Source organism: Phalacrocorax carbo, chromosome 7 (genome assembly GCF_963921805.1).
Source record: "Phalacrocorax carbo chromosome 7, bPhaCar2.1, whole genome shotgun sequence".
NCBI lineage: Eukaryota > Metazoa > Chordata > Aves > Suliformes > Phalacrocoracidae > Phalacrocorax > Phalacrocorax carbo.
Genome location: NC_087519.1, coordinates 50,587,347 through 50,603,747, shown reverse-complemented (window position 1 = coordinate 50,603,747; position 16,401 = coordinate 50,587,347). Strand labels below are relative to the sequence as shown.

Sequence of the window (16,401 nt, the reverse complement as noted above, 5' to 3'; positions counted from 1 at the left end):
TAATTACCAGAAGAGCACTACGCTGATCTGATAAACCTATTTCACATTTAACCTGCTAAGCTGTTGTTAGCTTTTAAGATGCTTGATGCATTCACTTAAAATCTTCCTGTTCCAACAAGAAATACGAGAGAAGGTTAACAATTGCCTAGCTCTCATGCGGTGTGTTACCTATTTATACTGATTTTTAGAAAGGCCATACTCCTGACCATTGGAAGCAGCTACCCCAGAACAGTGTTACCCAGAACTGTGTATCCAATTGGATTGGGGGGAACTAGAAGATGGAAATCCTGTTAAGCATATTGTGAGGCTAACACAGGGATCAGATGGTTATACTGCTCAAGCCGGCCATTTACTCTTTAATTCTCACTGTCAGTGAGTTAACTCTCAGAATGAATGCCTAGTAAATGGTGATTTTAAAATGTCAGGGAGTGGTTAGTTTCTTCTAATATCCATGTCAGCTGAGGGGATGTCAGGGCTGATGTTCGTTAATCCCTTGTTTACCTGCCGAAAGTTCATCAAATGCTTGCTGCAACAGCAAAAAATTGCCCCTCGTCCTCCCTCAGATGCTAATGCAGTGCCTAAACTTGGAGAAAATGAACCTATTCCTACTGAAAATTGCTCCCAGAGAAGCATTACCATTCATAAAGGGATGTAATTCTGCTATAGTTCAGCACGTCCTTACAGAAAACAAACTTCTTTTTATAACGTAACACAAAATACATATATAGTATCTAAGGTGGGATTATTTTTTTTAAGTTTTTTAAAAGTGACTAAAGACTTTTGTTGTAAATACTATCATGGCTATTTTGTTTTTGTCTGGACCTTCTTTATAAACAAGAAAATTACACCCAGAATAATTGTTTTTAAAAAATAATCCAATACAAGTTTTAAGAGTAATTTCAGGACTTCCTTTAAAGAAAAATAACTAGAGACCAGCTAAAATAACCTGAGAATAATTTTCATGTGCTTGTCCAAATCTTTGGACGTTTGGGCAGACAAGGAATTGAAGGAGCGTTCTAGGCTTAAAGATAATTTTCAGCTTGTGTTCAGTCTGCTCAGTCTGTAACTGCCTGCAGAAGCCTGTGACTCGAAATGTAATGAGTAGATAGAGTCTTGAAGAAAGTTCCTCTGCTGGGATTTTTCAAGATTGGCTGAGGCTGAAGCAAATGCTCTGTAAGATGTAGGGTTGCCCGAATAAATTAAAGGCAAAGTCTTGCATCAGCATCCATTTTTCATCAGATGTTTTAGTCCATGTGAATCACGTTTCAGGAAAACCACAAGAAGTTTAATACTAGGAAAAATTACTTCCTGAGGCAGAAACAAAACCAGCAATATAATAAGGATATATAATTTTTTCCCATTTTACTAATGGGGGAAGTTTGGAGAGAGAGCACTACTATGCAAGACCCCTGGCATCCAGCCTTTGGTTTCTGGCACAGACGCAGGATTGCTGTGTGCCGTAGTGAAGTGCGACGACCACAATTCATAAAGATGCTTTAATGGTCCCTCTCTGGAGAAGATCTAGTTGTTTGTGACGGGATTTCACAGGCGTCAGGCAGGGGTGTATTTCTGAATCGTGCAGTGGGCTGCGTGTCTCTCAGCAGTCCTGTTTCTCCTGGTCATCTTCACCAGCAGGAAAAATGGCAGAGCAGCAAAGGAGGGAGAGAGAGGGACATAAGAGATGAGTTATGAATAGGACAAAGTAATGTAGAATATATCAGATTGATCTGGGCCTTGGTCTGTCACTGTTAGCTAAGATGGTTTAGGACAGCGTAGTCACATTTTATCCCCTTTGCAGTGAGGAGTCTGAGCGTGGGGAAATGCTGACACTCAAGATTCCTCTGTGCAAAGGGGATAACTGTAGCCTGACAGCTCCTACCCAGTATCTGCTGTTTGTAGTCTGAACTACTGACACCAGATATATACTAATGTGAAAGATGGAGCTGGAGTCCACATCACCTTCTGTACATTCTTACCCAGACCTACTGCCTGGGGTTACCTCTATGGCAAGCAGTGCGGAAGTCTCAAAACTGGGATTTGACCCATCCTGTATAGGATGCCCCAAGAGAGCATAACTTCATAGACCACAAGGAGTCAAAAGAATTTATGTGCTATCCTAAAGCGGAATTAAGAATGAGGAGACTCTCTTTCTCAATTAATTTCAGTCACTTGACATCTTTCACAATTTGTGAAGTACCAAAATGGGTTGTCAGTGTGGAATCAGCTCCATGCACTAAGGTAGATATAGTCTTACCATTGTCACTAGATGTTTTGTTGGCACTGATTTGGGTCAGAACTTCCTTTGTTCCCTTTTGACAAAATCAATGACAGACATGGCTCAGCTGATGGGATGTATGGTCTTCAAAAATGGAAGGCAAAAAATTGTAATAGTCAATTTTATTACCAGTTCAAGAATTATGTTGTTTGCCAAAATACAATGCTGGAATGGGTTTGTATAGGTAGAGAACCTGCTAAACTAGAGTCTAAGCAGGTTTTAACCCACTGTTTCTAAACACTTTCATAAGTGAGGAATCTGTGAAAGAGTGATGACCCTTATTTCTTCTCCTTATGAACTTCACTGAAGCAAGATACACTTCAGTGGAGACTTATTTCTGTGTCATGAAATGAGCTGCACTGATACAGAACTTGGCAAACAGCTTCTTTATCACAGATCACCCTGTCTTTTTCCAAATTGAAATCTATGTTCAGACATATTAAATTCTTTAGCTAAACCTCACTTTCTTCCATGTTTCCCCAAAAAAGTTTAAACTAGAAGAGTAGCATGCCCACAACTGGCAGCATAGGTAAGGAAAGGGTGGTCTGACAGATGAGTTGGGAAGTCTGGGACTGGTAGGCTGCAAATCCCAAGAATGAGCTTGAACAAGAAGTGGTGTCCTTGAGTCCTGGGATTGGAAACAGTCACCAGAGTCTATGGTGGCACAGCTGGCTTAGAAACACACGGGATGTTGACTTTGGGTCCACTCACAAGAAATTGAAAAATAACTAGAGAAGGGAAGGGGCAAAGCTGTGTGTCAGTGTCACTGTCATCCTCTGATGTCTGGGAATGCAGAATGTCCTTTAAGCTGTAGCACTCCTTGGGAGTTAAATTTTTTTTCCAATCTTCAGCCCTTTGCTTGGTTGCAGGGTAGGTGCTCTAGTTCCTTCCTGAGCTGCAGGACACTCTGAAGAGGGAAGTGCCCAACTTTGGTGTTCATCTGTACTAAATACACACTGACAAGATCAGCAAATACTCACTGGAAAGGTTACAGGTGGTAACACAATTGGCTGTTCAATGGAAAAGCATTACAGTTACCGCAGCTCTTGAGAGAAGTTTGGAGAGACTAGGTGGATTACACAGCTGTCTCATTCCCAGTGGAAATCTGGGAATTAACCAGAGAGAACTGGACCCAAACAGGGGCAAAACTAAAGCTGCTGAATTTTACTTAGCATGGCTGATGTCAGTTCCAAAAGCCAATGAGTGAATCTAAGGGATGAAGTATGGCTAACCATTAAGTTCCTTTGAAAGTTAAATTGACCAAACACTGTATCTTAAAAGAAGACTGTATTTTATGTGCCCCTGAATCAAAATGATTGGAAAGGTCTGGATTTAAAAGCACACAAGTTGAGTTTTCAAAGACCTGATTTTTTATTTGGCTAGGATTGTCTCAAACAGGACTGAAATGTTTTGGTCAAGACTTTCAAACTGGCCGCATGCTGAGAGAGAAAATCAGTTGGTAAAATTATATTACCATTTCCATGCATGCACACCAGAGGTAAGGGAAGCCATGCTCTGCCATGTTTGTGTCACCTATGGAATTTCACCTTTTCCACTCTGGATGTGCCTTTTTACCTTGGAGTAGTAATTAACAAAGCAAATGACAATACACATGCTTATCTTTAATTAAACCATTTTATGGCAGAGGCAGACATGTTTTCATATTTGCTTGTTGGGGGATTTTTCATTAACCCATGTATGGATTTAGTGCATTTTTGGATGTGGAAAGACAAATTATGACTGCATTGGTATTGCATTCAAAAAGAAAACTCTTAGTAAATACCGATTTTTGAACTAACTTTTGAAATAACAGGTAGAAATACAGGGACCCAGATGTTGTCATTTAGGATGACCCTAAAAATGCTTTAGAACTACCTCAAGTATCAGCATAAACTCGCTCTCTCTGGCAACACGTGTTCAGGTTGAAGTTCCACAGAATGCAATGGGGAGTTTTGCTGAACTATGCAGACCCATTGTACCAGATGGTACCGTATGGGAGTAACACTGATCCTTTGACTCTGTTGATTTCTAATTAGGTTTCTAGTAATTAATATAGTTTGCAGGCCTTGCATGAACTCTGCAGATTACCCATTCATGTAAATGATTAACTGAAAGGAGATTATTCCTGGCATAAGTTCAACCAAAAAGCATTTTCCAGCCCTGAAAATCTTCTCCGACAGACTGGTATATTGTAATAGAGAATGAAACATTAAGTTTGTATTTGTGTAGTTCTATTTCAAAAAGAGTAACTCGATATCAGAGTGTTAAAAATATCTGCTGTGATGGATCTTTTAATCGTGCTTTTTATGGAAATCAAAATGCGTGTTCAATATGAAATAGAAGTTGGAAAAATCTACTTAGCATTGCTCTTGTTTCATAGTAGGTAAGGTAAATTCTGGCTTTGAGAAAAAGAACATGCTTTAGAATTCTGCAGTTTGCGTTTAGCAGCTCATGCTGGCATATGCAAGGTTGAAATTCTTACAGCAATAATAAATCAATGGCAACAGGGGCTATCAGAGACCTCTGCTCACGGCCAGTTCATCCAGCACATGCACCTGCAAGATTGTCCTGCCAAGTGTGCAGCACCCTCAGGTCAGGCAGAGCCCACTTTGCACGCTAGCACCAGAGTTTCATAACTTTACTTTTTGTTATGTTTTAAGGTGTAAAAACAGTGAAATGTCAAAATCTTCCTCAGCCTTTCCAGCCATGCAAAGTCTCACTGAGTTTAGGGGGCTGCTTAAGGATGCTCTGAGGTGTACGCACTTCTGAACCCAAGGTTTTAGCTGGTTTTGTAAGTTCTCAGTGCCTTTTCAAATGCCCCCTGTGATCAGTCTGTGGTCGTACATAAATAAGGAATGAGGGGGTTGGATATAGTTTTCATAACCCAGTGAAATGTATTTTAAACAGCTGTCTGAGGAACTACTGTAGGCTGATGGGCTATTTAAATCAGAAGGTCAAATATTTTATTTTGTGGGAAATGATGAGGATATTTGGATACTTTGGACCCAATTGAATCCTCAGGCATGCACAGTGGTCTCAGTGCAGGGAAGTCTGGAATGAGTTTGCCCCAGAGAAGTGTCAGTGTTGCACAGTATTTCTAGGAGTATAAGAATATATGGAAAAAAGTGTTTATCCAGATGGCAGCATGCTGCTGAGCCCTACCTGGAAGCCCAAGCTACATTTCCTATCCGAGGCTCTGCAGAGCCCTTCCCACTAGTGAGTGCAACTGCATCTATTAATTGATCCTCGGGGAATGGTCCTTCTAGCCATTCTAGTGTGTGCAGTCTCGTCTGAAGATTTTTGTCTGGCCCTGAAGCTGGTCCCTGCTGCTCTGTGAATTGTCTGGGTGTGAAGAGAGTCAACATCAAATTAGTGGATGACACAGATATTGTGGCGCTAGCAGCATACCATCAGTGGCAGCTGAAGGCTTCTCAGCTGTGCAGGCAAGGCTGAATTTTGCTGCCTCAGTAATAAGGGGTCAGAATGGGGTCAAAGTCAGAGGATGAAGGGAAGGGACAGAGCAGGAGAGAGAGGACGGAGATTGCTGTGGAGGGCACGGTTTGATGTATGTGGCTCAGAAAGATGAGGGCAGTGAACCTGGTACTGGAGCAGGCCACCCTTCCCCTGCCCGCATCTGGCAGCAGCTCCTGGCACATGTATTCTGAGTCAGCACAGCCCAAGAGCAAGTCACCCGGATCTGGCAAAGCCGGCAATGGGGCAGTAAGCATTTTTCCACTCCCAGCAATTTCTTGGCCCATGCAACTGCCCACTACACCTAGCCTGCAACAAATCGAGCTAAGCAAGAGGAGCCCACGGAGGCTACCGCAGGCAGTGACAGTTACGTGGAAAGAGGACACAGAGCAGCAGAGATGTGTGCTAAGGACAGGGAGAAAGAATAATGTGGCAGTGATTCCATCCTCTCCCACAGAGAGAACAGTGGCTTCACTGGGTATGAACGAAGCTGGGGAAGGAAATTGCCTTAGAATAAACAAGGGTCACTCTGTTATTACTGCATGCTACAGGACTCAGAATATTAAAAATCCCTAGCAGATGAATATCCAGAATCATTAAATTCTAGATAAATATTGGGCCAAGTGCCTCCCTGGTATAACTGCAACAATTGTATGACAGCAAGGATGGGTTTAGTCCAGTGTGTTTAGTGTGTATTATTTTAACAAGATGCTTGGGGGTTTGTTTTCCTTTAATGAACAATAAAGGCCATCCAAAACAGAGTTGCTACTTCACTTTGTTTTCATTGAAAGAGACACTACTAATGGGAGAGGAAATCCCCAAAATGATACTCAGTGATTAAGTACATAGAATATAGGATTTCAATGTTTGCAAATCCTTTTTTTCAAATGAACTTGTAGCACTAATCCTCTAATGGCATTATTTCTTTGGAATATATGCCGGATTAAGGAGTCACAATGAGGCAAAGTACAAAAATCCACATTAATCTCTCACCAGTGGATGCTGTGTGGGATGCAACTTTAACTATTTTGTTCCAAAATTGGTTCTGCTGCTAGCCTTGCCCCAGATCTACACAGAGAGAAGAGTAGATATAAACAAGTGTGACACTGAGCGCTCGGCAGATGGTCACAAGCCATTTAACTGGATAGAAAGGGGAAGGCGTTTATTATTTTTAAACTCCAAAAGCTAAGCCTGCCCTGTGCTGTCCAAGATGTACTGCAAGAAGCAGACGCATGGGTCCGCAAGGCAGGAGCAGGACACGTGTTCCAAAGTATGCCATGTAGGAGGCAGCAACTGTTGCAGCAAGGCCCAGTCTAGCATTTAACAGGGACATGGCTGGGCCTGGCCGTCATGATATATTGCATTTCCACGGCACAGCTTAGGCTATTGCAAAGTAATGCTCATATTTTCAGCCCGGTGCAGCTGCCTTACTCTAGTTATCCTGCTTTGCTTTGGGATAACCCTGCTGTCCCCTTTTCCCACATAGCTGCTGCAAAGAAAGGTAAAGATTTGCTTTCTAGGAAGACAAAACTAGGTCACTGCAAAACTACATTTGCCTTCTCACTGGATTACAGGGATGCCGTCATGGTGCCACGAGGTATTTTCACTATCATTCAACAGCCTAAAGCGGGGAAAGAATTTCTGAATGGGCAACACATTGCCTAACACACTGATGTCAGAGCATTCAAGTTAGTCCAGCCTAACCACTGTAATCGGTGCTTAACATGCTTAGGGATTTCCCCAGCTCCAGGGAGGGGAGATTATCAGATATTCCCATTCTGTGCTCTCATTGAACTGCAGTGGGCATCGAGTGTCTTGGACCAGCAGAGCGTGGCACATGTTCGTGGCCCTTGTCTCTGTTTCATCCCTGGCCACTCCACTGTTAAGCACAACAAGTAAATTGGAAAGGAGCTGTCAAATTGAATGAGTTCCTTACAGACAGAAATGCTTGGGGTGGCTGATCTCTCAGACCTTCTGCGTGGCTGAGATGCCTGAACGTGTGAAGTGAATTAGCACAGAGGGAGGTGATCTTTCCCAGTGGGGATACAGGTCTGTAGAGAGAGGCTAGTTTCAGAAACAGGAACAGGACAGCCACTCCTGGTGTCAGAAAACCCTAAAACCAACTTAGAGATCCTTTCTGTTTGGGGATAGAACTGTGCCCTCCTTTCCTGCAGGGAGAGATGGTTCATCGCAGTGTTTTTGTGCATTTTTTCCTACTGTAAATGTTTCCCAGCATGGTACTTCTCACGGGCAGGAGGATTTTCCTGATGTTCACTTTAAGTTTTTCTTCTCTTAATCTTATCCTAGCAGCACCTGTGCCTCATTCCACCCTGACTGAATCATTGTGTGTTGACACACTGAGTCAAGCCTGCCCTCACGGCTGGTGTCTGCTCAGCTGCTTTCAAAGGAATTGTTAGTTTTGTTGACCAGCTTTATCATTCCCCACCAAACACACTCCAGTTTGCGTATGTCTTTAGTGTATACATATTGGTGGATGGTCCCATGTATTTGAGGAAGTATAAATTATATTGCAGTGGGTGCAGACAAAAGTGAGCAGGAAATGATAAGGGAAATGGAGAGTTTGCCACATGAGGGGAGACAAGAAGAGTTTGGTTAGTTTAGCCTACAAAAGTGAAGACCTCATACATTAAAAAGAATCATCAAAGGTAAATAGATTCAAGATAAACAGCCATGGGTATGTTTAAGCTAGAAATAGTAACATTCACCATCATGAAAACCAGATTCTAGGGCAGCCAGAGAGACAAAAAACGGTATAGGGAAGTTCAGTGTATGTATACGATGTATCAAATGATCGCGTCGTAAAGTTGTATCATGCTGTTGCCTACAAGCAGGTTGTACACAGCAGGACCTGTCCTCCCATATCTCCTATTGCCCTAAAATGAACAGGAGTGCATTAGTCCTCTGTATTCCTTTCTTTTACTGAATTATGCAACATCCTGCTGGCAGCACAGCTTCGCTCAGCCTCCAGCAGTATTTCTGACCAGTATGGACAAAAGGGGTGGGAAAACAAAGAGCTTTTCTTCAGGTAGTCTTGTAACCTGATCTACAAGGTGACTCAGCCTCTTCTAACAACAGCTGTTTCGGGGACAAGCAGTGGTTAGCGCAGTATCGAAGGCTGTGCTGCCACTTCCTGATTTCTGCCTTGTGAGTGCTATAAGCTGGGACATGATCAGAGCATTTAAATGGTCTTCTCATCCCCCTCCAGGAAAGAGAGGCCAGGGACAGCAGGCTGACGTTGGGAGACAGTGCAGAGGAATAGAGCCATCAGGAAAGAGCCCACAAACCACTTGTGCAGAGCTGCTGCTATCAAACTGACGGAGATAGAAACTCTTGAAAGAAAACAACGTGGAAAGCCCTGTTAGGGAAAGAAGTGGGATTTTGTTTGCATGTCATGGCTCACTTCTCCTACAAGCCCTGAAATTGCTGTACAAGGTGAAACAGATCCCCAGGTGTACCAATGGAAGAGACAGGTATGTTTCTTCATTTAAAATAATACTATTCTACAGCATGAGAATACAGCCAGAGTAACCAGCATTGCTTTGCAGCTCAGTAACTGTGCCTGTGCAGCTGTGTACATTGTGTTGTATAATTTTAGTACTTTACTCACGAGAAATACACCTGTGGCAAGCTGTTAAGAGCAACACTAAACAATGCATCAGCTTTTCGTAATTGTAAGTGCTCTGCCCTTGAACACTTGCATCATGGCAGATAACTTCCAACACAGTAAGAAAATTTACATACCTATGTGTAGATACATCAGTATAAATACCCACATCTACATATACACACACACAAAAAGAAACATATGTGCATATAAAAACTACATTTGTTTTACTTTGACATTTTCCCCCTGACCTGGCTTTTGCTATAATAATATGAGAACTATATGTGAAATGCATAGAGTTACTGATACTTCTTCACAGGTTTCTCTTTTTTGGAAAATTGATGCCAGCAACTTTATATATAACAGATTATTATTAAAATGATTGAGTTCATGTGCTCTGTGGATATTGGAGAATTGTGGAATGAGTTCTGTGTGGGGTCCATACTGGGAAAGGGGGAGTCTGTGTGAGCACAGAAATCCATTCATGAGTTCTGGTCTGTTACAGGATCAAGGTCTGAGCACAGGTCATTCCCCCGGCAGCCAATGGCACACAGTAGTACCTGATACATACCTTTTCCACATAGTCCTCACAAAGCAAAAGTCAACGAATGTCTGCTCAGTTTTTTTGACTGATTGCACAGTTAAAAGCATGTGTTTGTGGGAGAATGCTAGAATTAAAACTAAAGAAAAAGGATAAAATTATAGTTTAGAGAAAAAGGAAGCACCTTCAGAATCATCAGATGATACTACAGCTTGTGTAGTATAAACAGCAATAAGGAAAGAATGTGTATAATTCGTTATAAAGTCAAACTTTAATTTACCTCTGAATTAGCCACGGAAACTGAGGCACTATAGTACTGAGCTGTTCCAAACAAGCTATCTGGGGGCTTGTTTCCTTCCAGCATTGGCACACTCCCAGTGTTCATAGCTATGATATCTGGTTGTTTTCTGCACTATCACTTCAGCTTTGCTCTAAGGTTAATGGCATTTCATTTGTGTGTTCCACCCTGAACTTGGGAGTCTGCGACATTGTTCAGGCAAGGATGTCCTTGTACTCCCTGCTGCAAGCCTCCTCCTCTCACCTTCCTGGCGGCTGGACTGGTCTTTGGCATGAAGAATCACTTTGGTGCCAAACTTAACCTGGTTTCCCCTCAGAACAGAGACATCTCAGCCTTGCTTCTTTAATGTGGCCACAAGACGCTGAACTGAACCCAGGAATTAAGTGACAGGGGAAGCAGCAGGTTAGCCCCTCAGCGCTCAGTGGCCAAATGGGGTGGCCCTAGGAGCAGTCTGCATTAACAAGGCAGCAGAGAGTGATACCTGTATCCTTGAGAACTGGGACCACTGGCTCTGCAATTCAAAGACTGAGCATTACTAGTTAGTTCCATTTGAAGGAGGAGGACTGAGTTCAGAGTCTGGTCCACTAAACAGTGCTTTTCTGATATAAGTGCAGAGGGAATGGTAGGAAATTCTCAGTGCATCTGCCATTATGAAAGAGGGTAAGCAAGAATAAATGTTACTAAAACTAATGCCTTCTATGTCTGCTGATCCCCTGACAGGTGACATTCAGAGCTGCCAGAATAAGCACGAAGAGGACATCTCAGAGAGTTCCCCATTTGACTTTGTTATAAAACAGTTCCAAGAAAGGAGATCCTTTCCTGGAAAAAAAGAAGAGCAGCCTTCAGCCATCAAAAAATTCTTCAAGGGCTTTGACTTTGGGAAATCTGAAGGCAAGGACAGAAGGGAAATTGAAGAAACAGAAATAAACAACTCTGGAGCTTATGATCAGAGTGAGAAGCAGGATCTCTCTGTAGAAGGTAATGCTGGTACAACAATGAAGTACATGTGCATATGTATATATTTTAATTTCATAGAAAATCAGTTGTTTTTCTCACTAGCCAAAATGCTGTACTTTGCTGCCCATAGTTTATCCTTTAGCCAGGATTTGCTTCTGACTGGAATGTTACCAAGGATGTACCCCCTAATTTGATAGGTGCCAAGCAAGGAGTGAGATCCATATTGCTGAGGAGGGATAGAGCTTTTGGGTGACCTCTCTCTTGATCTCCAATGTGAGAGGTCACTGCTGGAGTCAGCTCATTAGTTGCAGAGCTTATTTGGCTTCAAAGCCCAGCTTTGCGCAGTAGCTTGGCTTGTTGTATTTAAGATCGGTCTCTGTCTGCCCTGCTGCTAAAGCAACCTGAAGACAACAAGAGCAGATGTTTCCTACCACTCGACACTGGTGAGGGGGGGGGAAGGGAGTGGAAATTAATCATGTATGTTATTTGGCACACACAAGAATACTCTTTACATCCACACAAAGAGTCTATTTTTAAAAAGGAGCTGGAAAGTGAGGCTTAGACCCCATCCTGTGTCTTAAGAGTTTTGGGTAGGTTTGGGGAAACAATGAGGGGACAGGTACTGAGAGTGGGATTGCTATTTTGTGTCATTTTTGGCTGCTTTTTTTCCAGCTATGGGCATTAGATGGAATTACTAATTTGTTAAAGGGTTTAGCAATGAATGTAAATGCAATTTCCCTTGCTGTACAAACTGCGTGGAAGAAGAAGGTAAGTGGGGGTTCCTTTGCAAAGCCAAGAAAAGCAGGAACTGCTTTACACGGACAATGTATGAAAGTGAGCACAGGCTGTCATGAAGGAAGCAGCAGGTTCACCACAAAATTGCAGGGCCACAGCAAGGACTATATTGTAGTGGTGTGGTTACAGTGCAGGCACACAGAGGTGGTTATATGACTTGCGCACACAGAATAGCTGCAGTTCAGAGTTTTGCACGAATTTCATGTCCTTGAACTGGTGGTGCAAATGTCCAAAGTCACTGGCATAAGGTAGCATGGAGATATGCAACAGGAGATTCTTTTCTCACTCTGCATCAGGAGCTTTGTAGTCATCTGGTCTCTAGTGATCTTATCACTCAGGTTATTGGTCCATATTGATCAAAACTAGAGCCCAGTTTACTGGCAGATGTAGTTAATTTCCTAAAGTCTTCAACCAACAGCCACAGACAGGTTTTACACATTGTCTTCGTAGCAGAGGTAACCAGGGCCCTATTTCTTTGTTACTCAGATGGACTTTCACATCTCATTTCTGAAGCGGAGTCACCATCTGGTGAGCAGAGATTTAACCAGTTCATGCAGAAGTTGGGAAAGAAGCCCAACAGCAAGAATCTGGATCTAAATAATTGTGCATTAAGTGCAGCAGATGTAACAGAGCTGGGTAAATACAATTTTATTCAACTAGTCACTTCATACATTTCCTTAATTCTTATTTGCCTATTACTCACTCTCCTCTTTTCCCTTCCCTTTCTTCTATACAGGCCTGGCTTTATTTAACATTTCATCTGGCGGTCCCAGGTCCCTGAGAAATGTTAATTATAAATTATATAAATTATGTAATATATATCTATAAAAATATAAAAATCACACAGATCTGTGAAGCAAATGAAGGTCCTTACACTCAAACTACGGATAAGAAAACTGAGGTACAAATTGTCATGGCTTTATAATGCTATCTTGGTTGTAGAAAGCATCTCTGTATAAGACATATTGATGTCCAGGCTGTGCAGATAACATACAAACACAATATGCTTTTTCTTTTCTTTTCTTTTTTTTTTTTTTTTTTTTTTTACAGCTTCTTTACTGCCATTTGTCCCAGAGCTGGAAGAGATCAGCCTGTCCTGGAATGGTTGTGTTGGTGGGACTTTGAAAGCTCTCGCTGTTCATCTTCATCATGTGAACCTGTTAAAAGTCCTTCGACTTAACAACTGCAGGCTGACAGCTGAGGATATCACCTCCTTAGGTACAGGATTTCATTTGCATTTACTTCCAGACAGCTTGGGTCTACTGTAATCCAACTCATCTCTTCCTACATCCTACCCCTGCTGCTTCCACACTGGGCAGTGTAAACTCCTGCTGCGAAACAGTAGAAAGAACTTGGGCTTATGAGTGACCTTATACATTTGAGCAGCTCTGCTGAGTTCATACCTCAGGGCATAAAGGTTTCACATTCAGAAGGGAACTGAATTCAGTCCTATTTTGCAGGAAAGCATGTTTTCAATTTAGATTAGAATTTTTTTTGGCTGGCTTTCGTATCTAATGGTAGACAGAAGAACTGAAACACACTGAGTTAGTCATAATAGGGTCGGCTCAGGTCTTGATGCTGCAGGACAGATGCAGTGCCTGCACAAAAAGATGGATGGTCTTTTGGAGGAGACTTAAAACCGGTGCTGCTTTGGAACTTTATAACTTGTTTCCTCAAGTCTGGGAGAAGCTTATTCCTCTGCATGCTTCTTTGCTTGGAGTGCCTGCAACCCTGCTTTCTGCAAACCATGAGATCTAATGGTTTGAAAGGTGGTGTTACACACTCAGGTTCTCACGCTGAGTCACTTACCTCTGGGCCTGGAGTTTACTCTGGGGCGAGCCTGTGATACGTATCTAAAAGAAGGGTAGACTCAGTCAACTAGGCATTCTACAAACTGCTGCATATTCTGCAAGTTCTAAAAACAGGTCTGAGTTATAAAGCTGGATTTTTATGTCATTCATATCCAGGCTTTTTGCAGGAAATGTTCAGAAATAAAGTTATATGTATGGTGGTAGCTCAAAAGTGGGTCATGCTACCTGTTGGGGACAAAAAATGCATCTCTACAAAAGCTGGTGAAAATAATTGGTCTGTTGCTAATGAGGCTAAAATCTTTGTTTCATCTTCTATCAGGTTTCTTCAAATTCATTTCATTCTTTTTCAACCCCTTTTGTAATACTTTTTTTCCTCTTGAGTTTTATTGGTTATGTTTCCAATTGATTTATTCTGCCTGGTTCTTCTGTGCTGTTTCCTTCCCCCTTCTGGCTTGGCCTCTGCTGAGACAGACACAAAACTGATCATAGAACTCAAATTTACAGTCAAAATGTGATGCCCTTGACATGTGGCATAGCAATAGCCAGTTTGCATTGGTTTTGCCTACGATTTTGAAAACAGCATGCGTATTTAGTTCCATACTGCCTGTCCATACTGTCCACATCTATCTGTGGAAATGTGGCCACTTGTGGACTCTGCATTCTTTTCAGAAATCAGTGCCTCAACTATAACCATAACATCAACTTCTCTTGTGTGATTGCTCAGAGCTGTGAGTGTGAGAGGTGGTACGAAACCACTCCTGGAGTTATAGTCCTTTATTTATCTTCTGGTGGAAAATGTGTCTGGAATGATAGTCCCCATGTCAAACAAACAGGCTACACTGCAGAGGCAAAACCACTTCCTAACTGTAGTGCATTGCTCACTATTCAAGACTGAGGCAATAATTTAAAATAAATGCAAAAATAAAAATTAAGACATGTCGTTTTCTCTCAAACCTGGATATTCACTTAAAACAAGAGAAATAATTATTTTTCCGTTATAAATCTTTTGTGAAGATTTAATTATGAAAACACAAAGGCATGAAAGGATTTTATTATTAAAATACAATTCTCATTTATTAGATGGATGACGAGACCTTAGATCAAAAATTTTTGTGTGACACTTTGAAATTGCATTTGCATGTGGTCTGATTGATTGATCTTTCTTGGGAATGAGTTTATGTAAATATACATCTGCCTCCCTCCTCTACAAAGGAGGTTAGGAAGCTGGATTTTGCAGTGGGATGTTAGTATTACAAAGAAGCACCAACACAGTTTGCATTGGAAGGTGCGTCAAGCCTGGAAAAGGCTGATTCTTCTAAATGTAATCAAAAGCAGGACTATGTGCCTTGAAATCTTGGGAAAGCTACTTTGGGTCAAAACAATGCTCCTCTTGTTTCCTTATGCAGTGGGTCAGAAATTCCTGTCAGAAGTGGAGCTTTTAAGTCTCAGAAATAGCTGTGAGAGGATTTCTTTTACCTCCTCCTCCAGAATGACCTGTGGACACAGTGCAGAGGACATCAGAAGTTTGCCAACTAAAATAGAACAGAACTATACAGGACAGTAAATTCAGGCTTGTCACTTGTATTGATTTCCCTGTAGACTAGACTTTCTGGGTCCTGGCACAGGTCTACAATGATGGCCGAGCAGTCTGTGTGTGCTGTGACAATGACTTGTGATCTATATTGCTCCTTAGACAAGATGAGAATTCATACAACATTGCTGCAGTAGCAACGATTCATGGCATACACCAATTTTCCTGGAGAGTCCTATAAAATATGATAATTTGAGAATTAAGTGGCTGACCTTCCCCCTTAATATATTCAAACCCTGTATTTTTGTCTTGCACTGAAATTGACACCTAGAATGAATCATCTTAGGCTTCTGTTACAGGAGAGGCATTTGAAATTGTTCCTCAACTTGAAGAACTGGATTTATCATGGAACAGTAACATAGGTGGAAAACTATCACTCCTGACAAAAAAACTCCAGAAAGGATGCAAGATGAAACTTCTGAAAATTACAGACTGTAACCTGACAGCAAAGGACGGAGAATCCCTTGGTATGTGTATCCACATAGCGGGACTGAGAGACTGGCTTCACAAAAATGTAACTTGTTTGACTTAGATTATGGCTGTATTGAGCTCAATATTGGTTGAAAGTTAATTTATTTCAGGCTCTGCAGTATAATAGTATTTACCACACAGGATTGGGATATAATGCACTCTCTTCCAAGAAGAAAGTTGTTCTCTCTAATCATGTGAGGTAGGCGTGAGAAGAATAATAGCTAGGTCTAAACCACAGTCTGGCTGCCTCAGTGGTCCAGGGTTGCTGGATCCTTTGAGACCCTGAGCAAGTCATGTGTGCCAGAATTTCCAACACTGATTGCTTAAAATTAAGCAGCAGAACATGTAGTTAGCCATGGGATATGAAAGAAGGCCTAAGGGATGGGAATTTAGGCTGAGTTGGCAACCGCTGATCACCCCTCCCCTCTTTCCTCTCACCATAGCTTAATCTTATATGGTCTTTTGATCTGAATCTGTGTTTTAAAAGATGCTTTCTCCCTAAAGAGAAGCCCCTGTGCTCTGGTCTCCACTGCAGGAGATGGCCATATACAGCATACAGTCCTATA

General features: G+C 41.9%; 1 protein-coding gene across 6 annotated transcripts in view; it reads left to right on the top strand.

Moving 5' to 3' along the window:
- Positions 1 to 16,401, top strand: part of LRRC31 (leucine rich repeat containing 31) — a 33,011-nt gene that overhangs the window by 10,604 nt on the left and 6,006 nt on the right. The window contains exons 1-6 of one of the 6 annotated variants that reach the window (XM_064457962.1): positions 8,231 to 8,412; positions 8,973 to 9,237; positions 10,931 to 11,188; positions 12,449 to 12,598; positions 13,013 to 13,180; positions 15,664 to 15,831. In XM_064457962.1, the coding sequence (XP_064314032.1) occupies positions 9,225 to 9,237; positions 10,931 to 11,188; positions 12,449 to 12,598; positions 13,013 to 13,180; positions 15,664 to 15,831 (757 nt within the window). In that variant the 5' untranslated portion in view covers positions 8,231 to 8,412; positions 8,973 to 9,224. Of the gene's footprint in view, positions 1 to 8,230; positions 8,413 to 8,705; positions 8,818 to 8,972; positions 9,238 to 10,884; positions 11,189 to 12,448; positions 12,599 to 13,012; positions 13,181 to 15,663; positions 15,832 to 16,401 lie in introns of those variants that run through there. The other 5 variants (XM_064457963.1, XM_064457964.1, XM_064457965.1 and 2 more) reach the window with 5 other exon arrangements.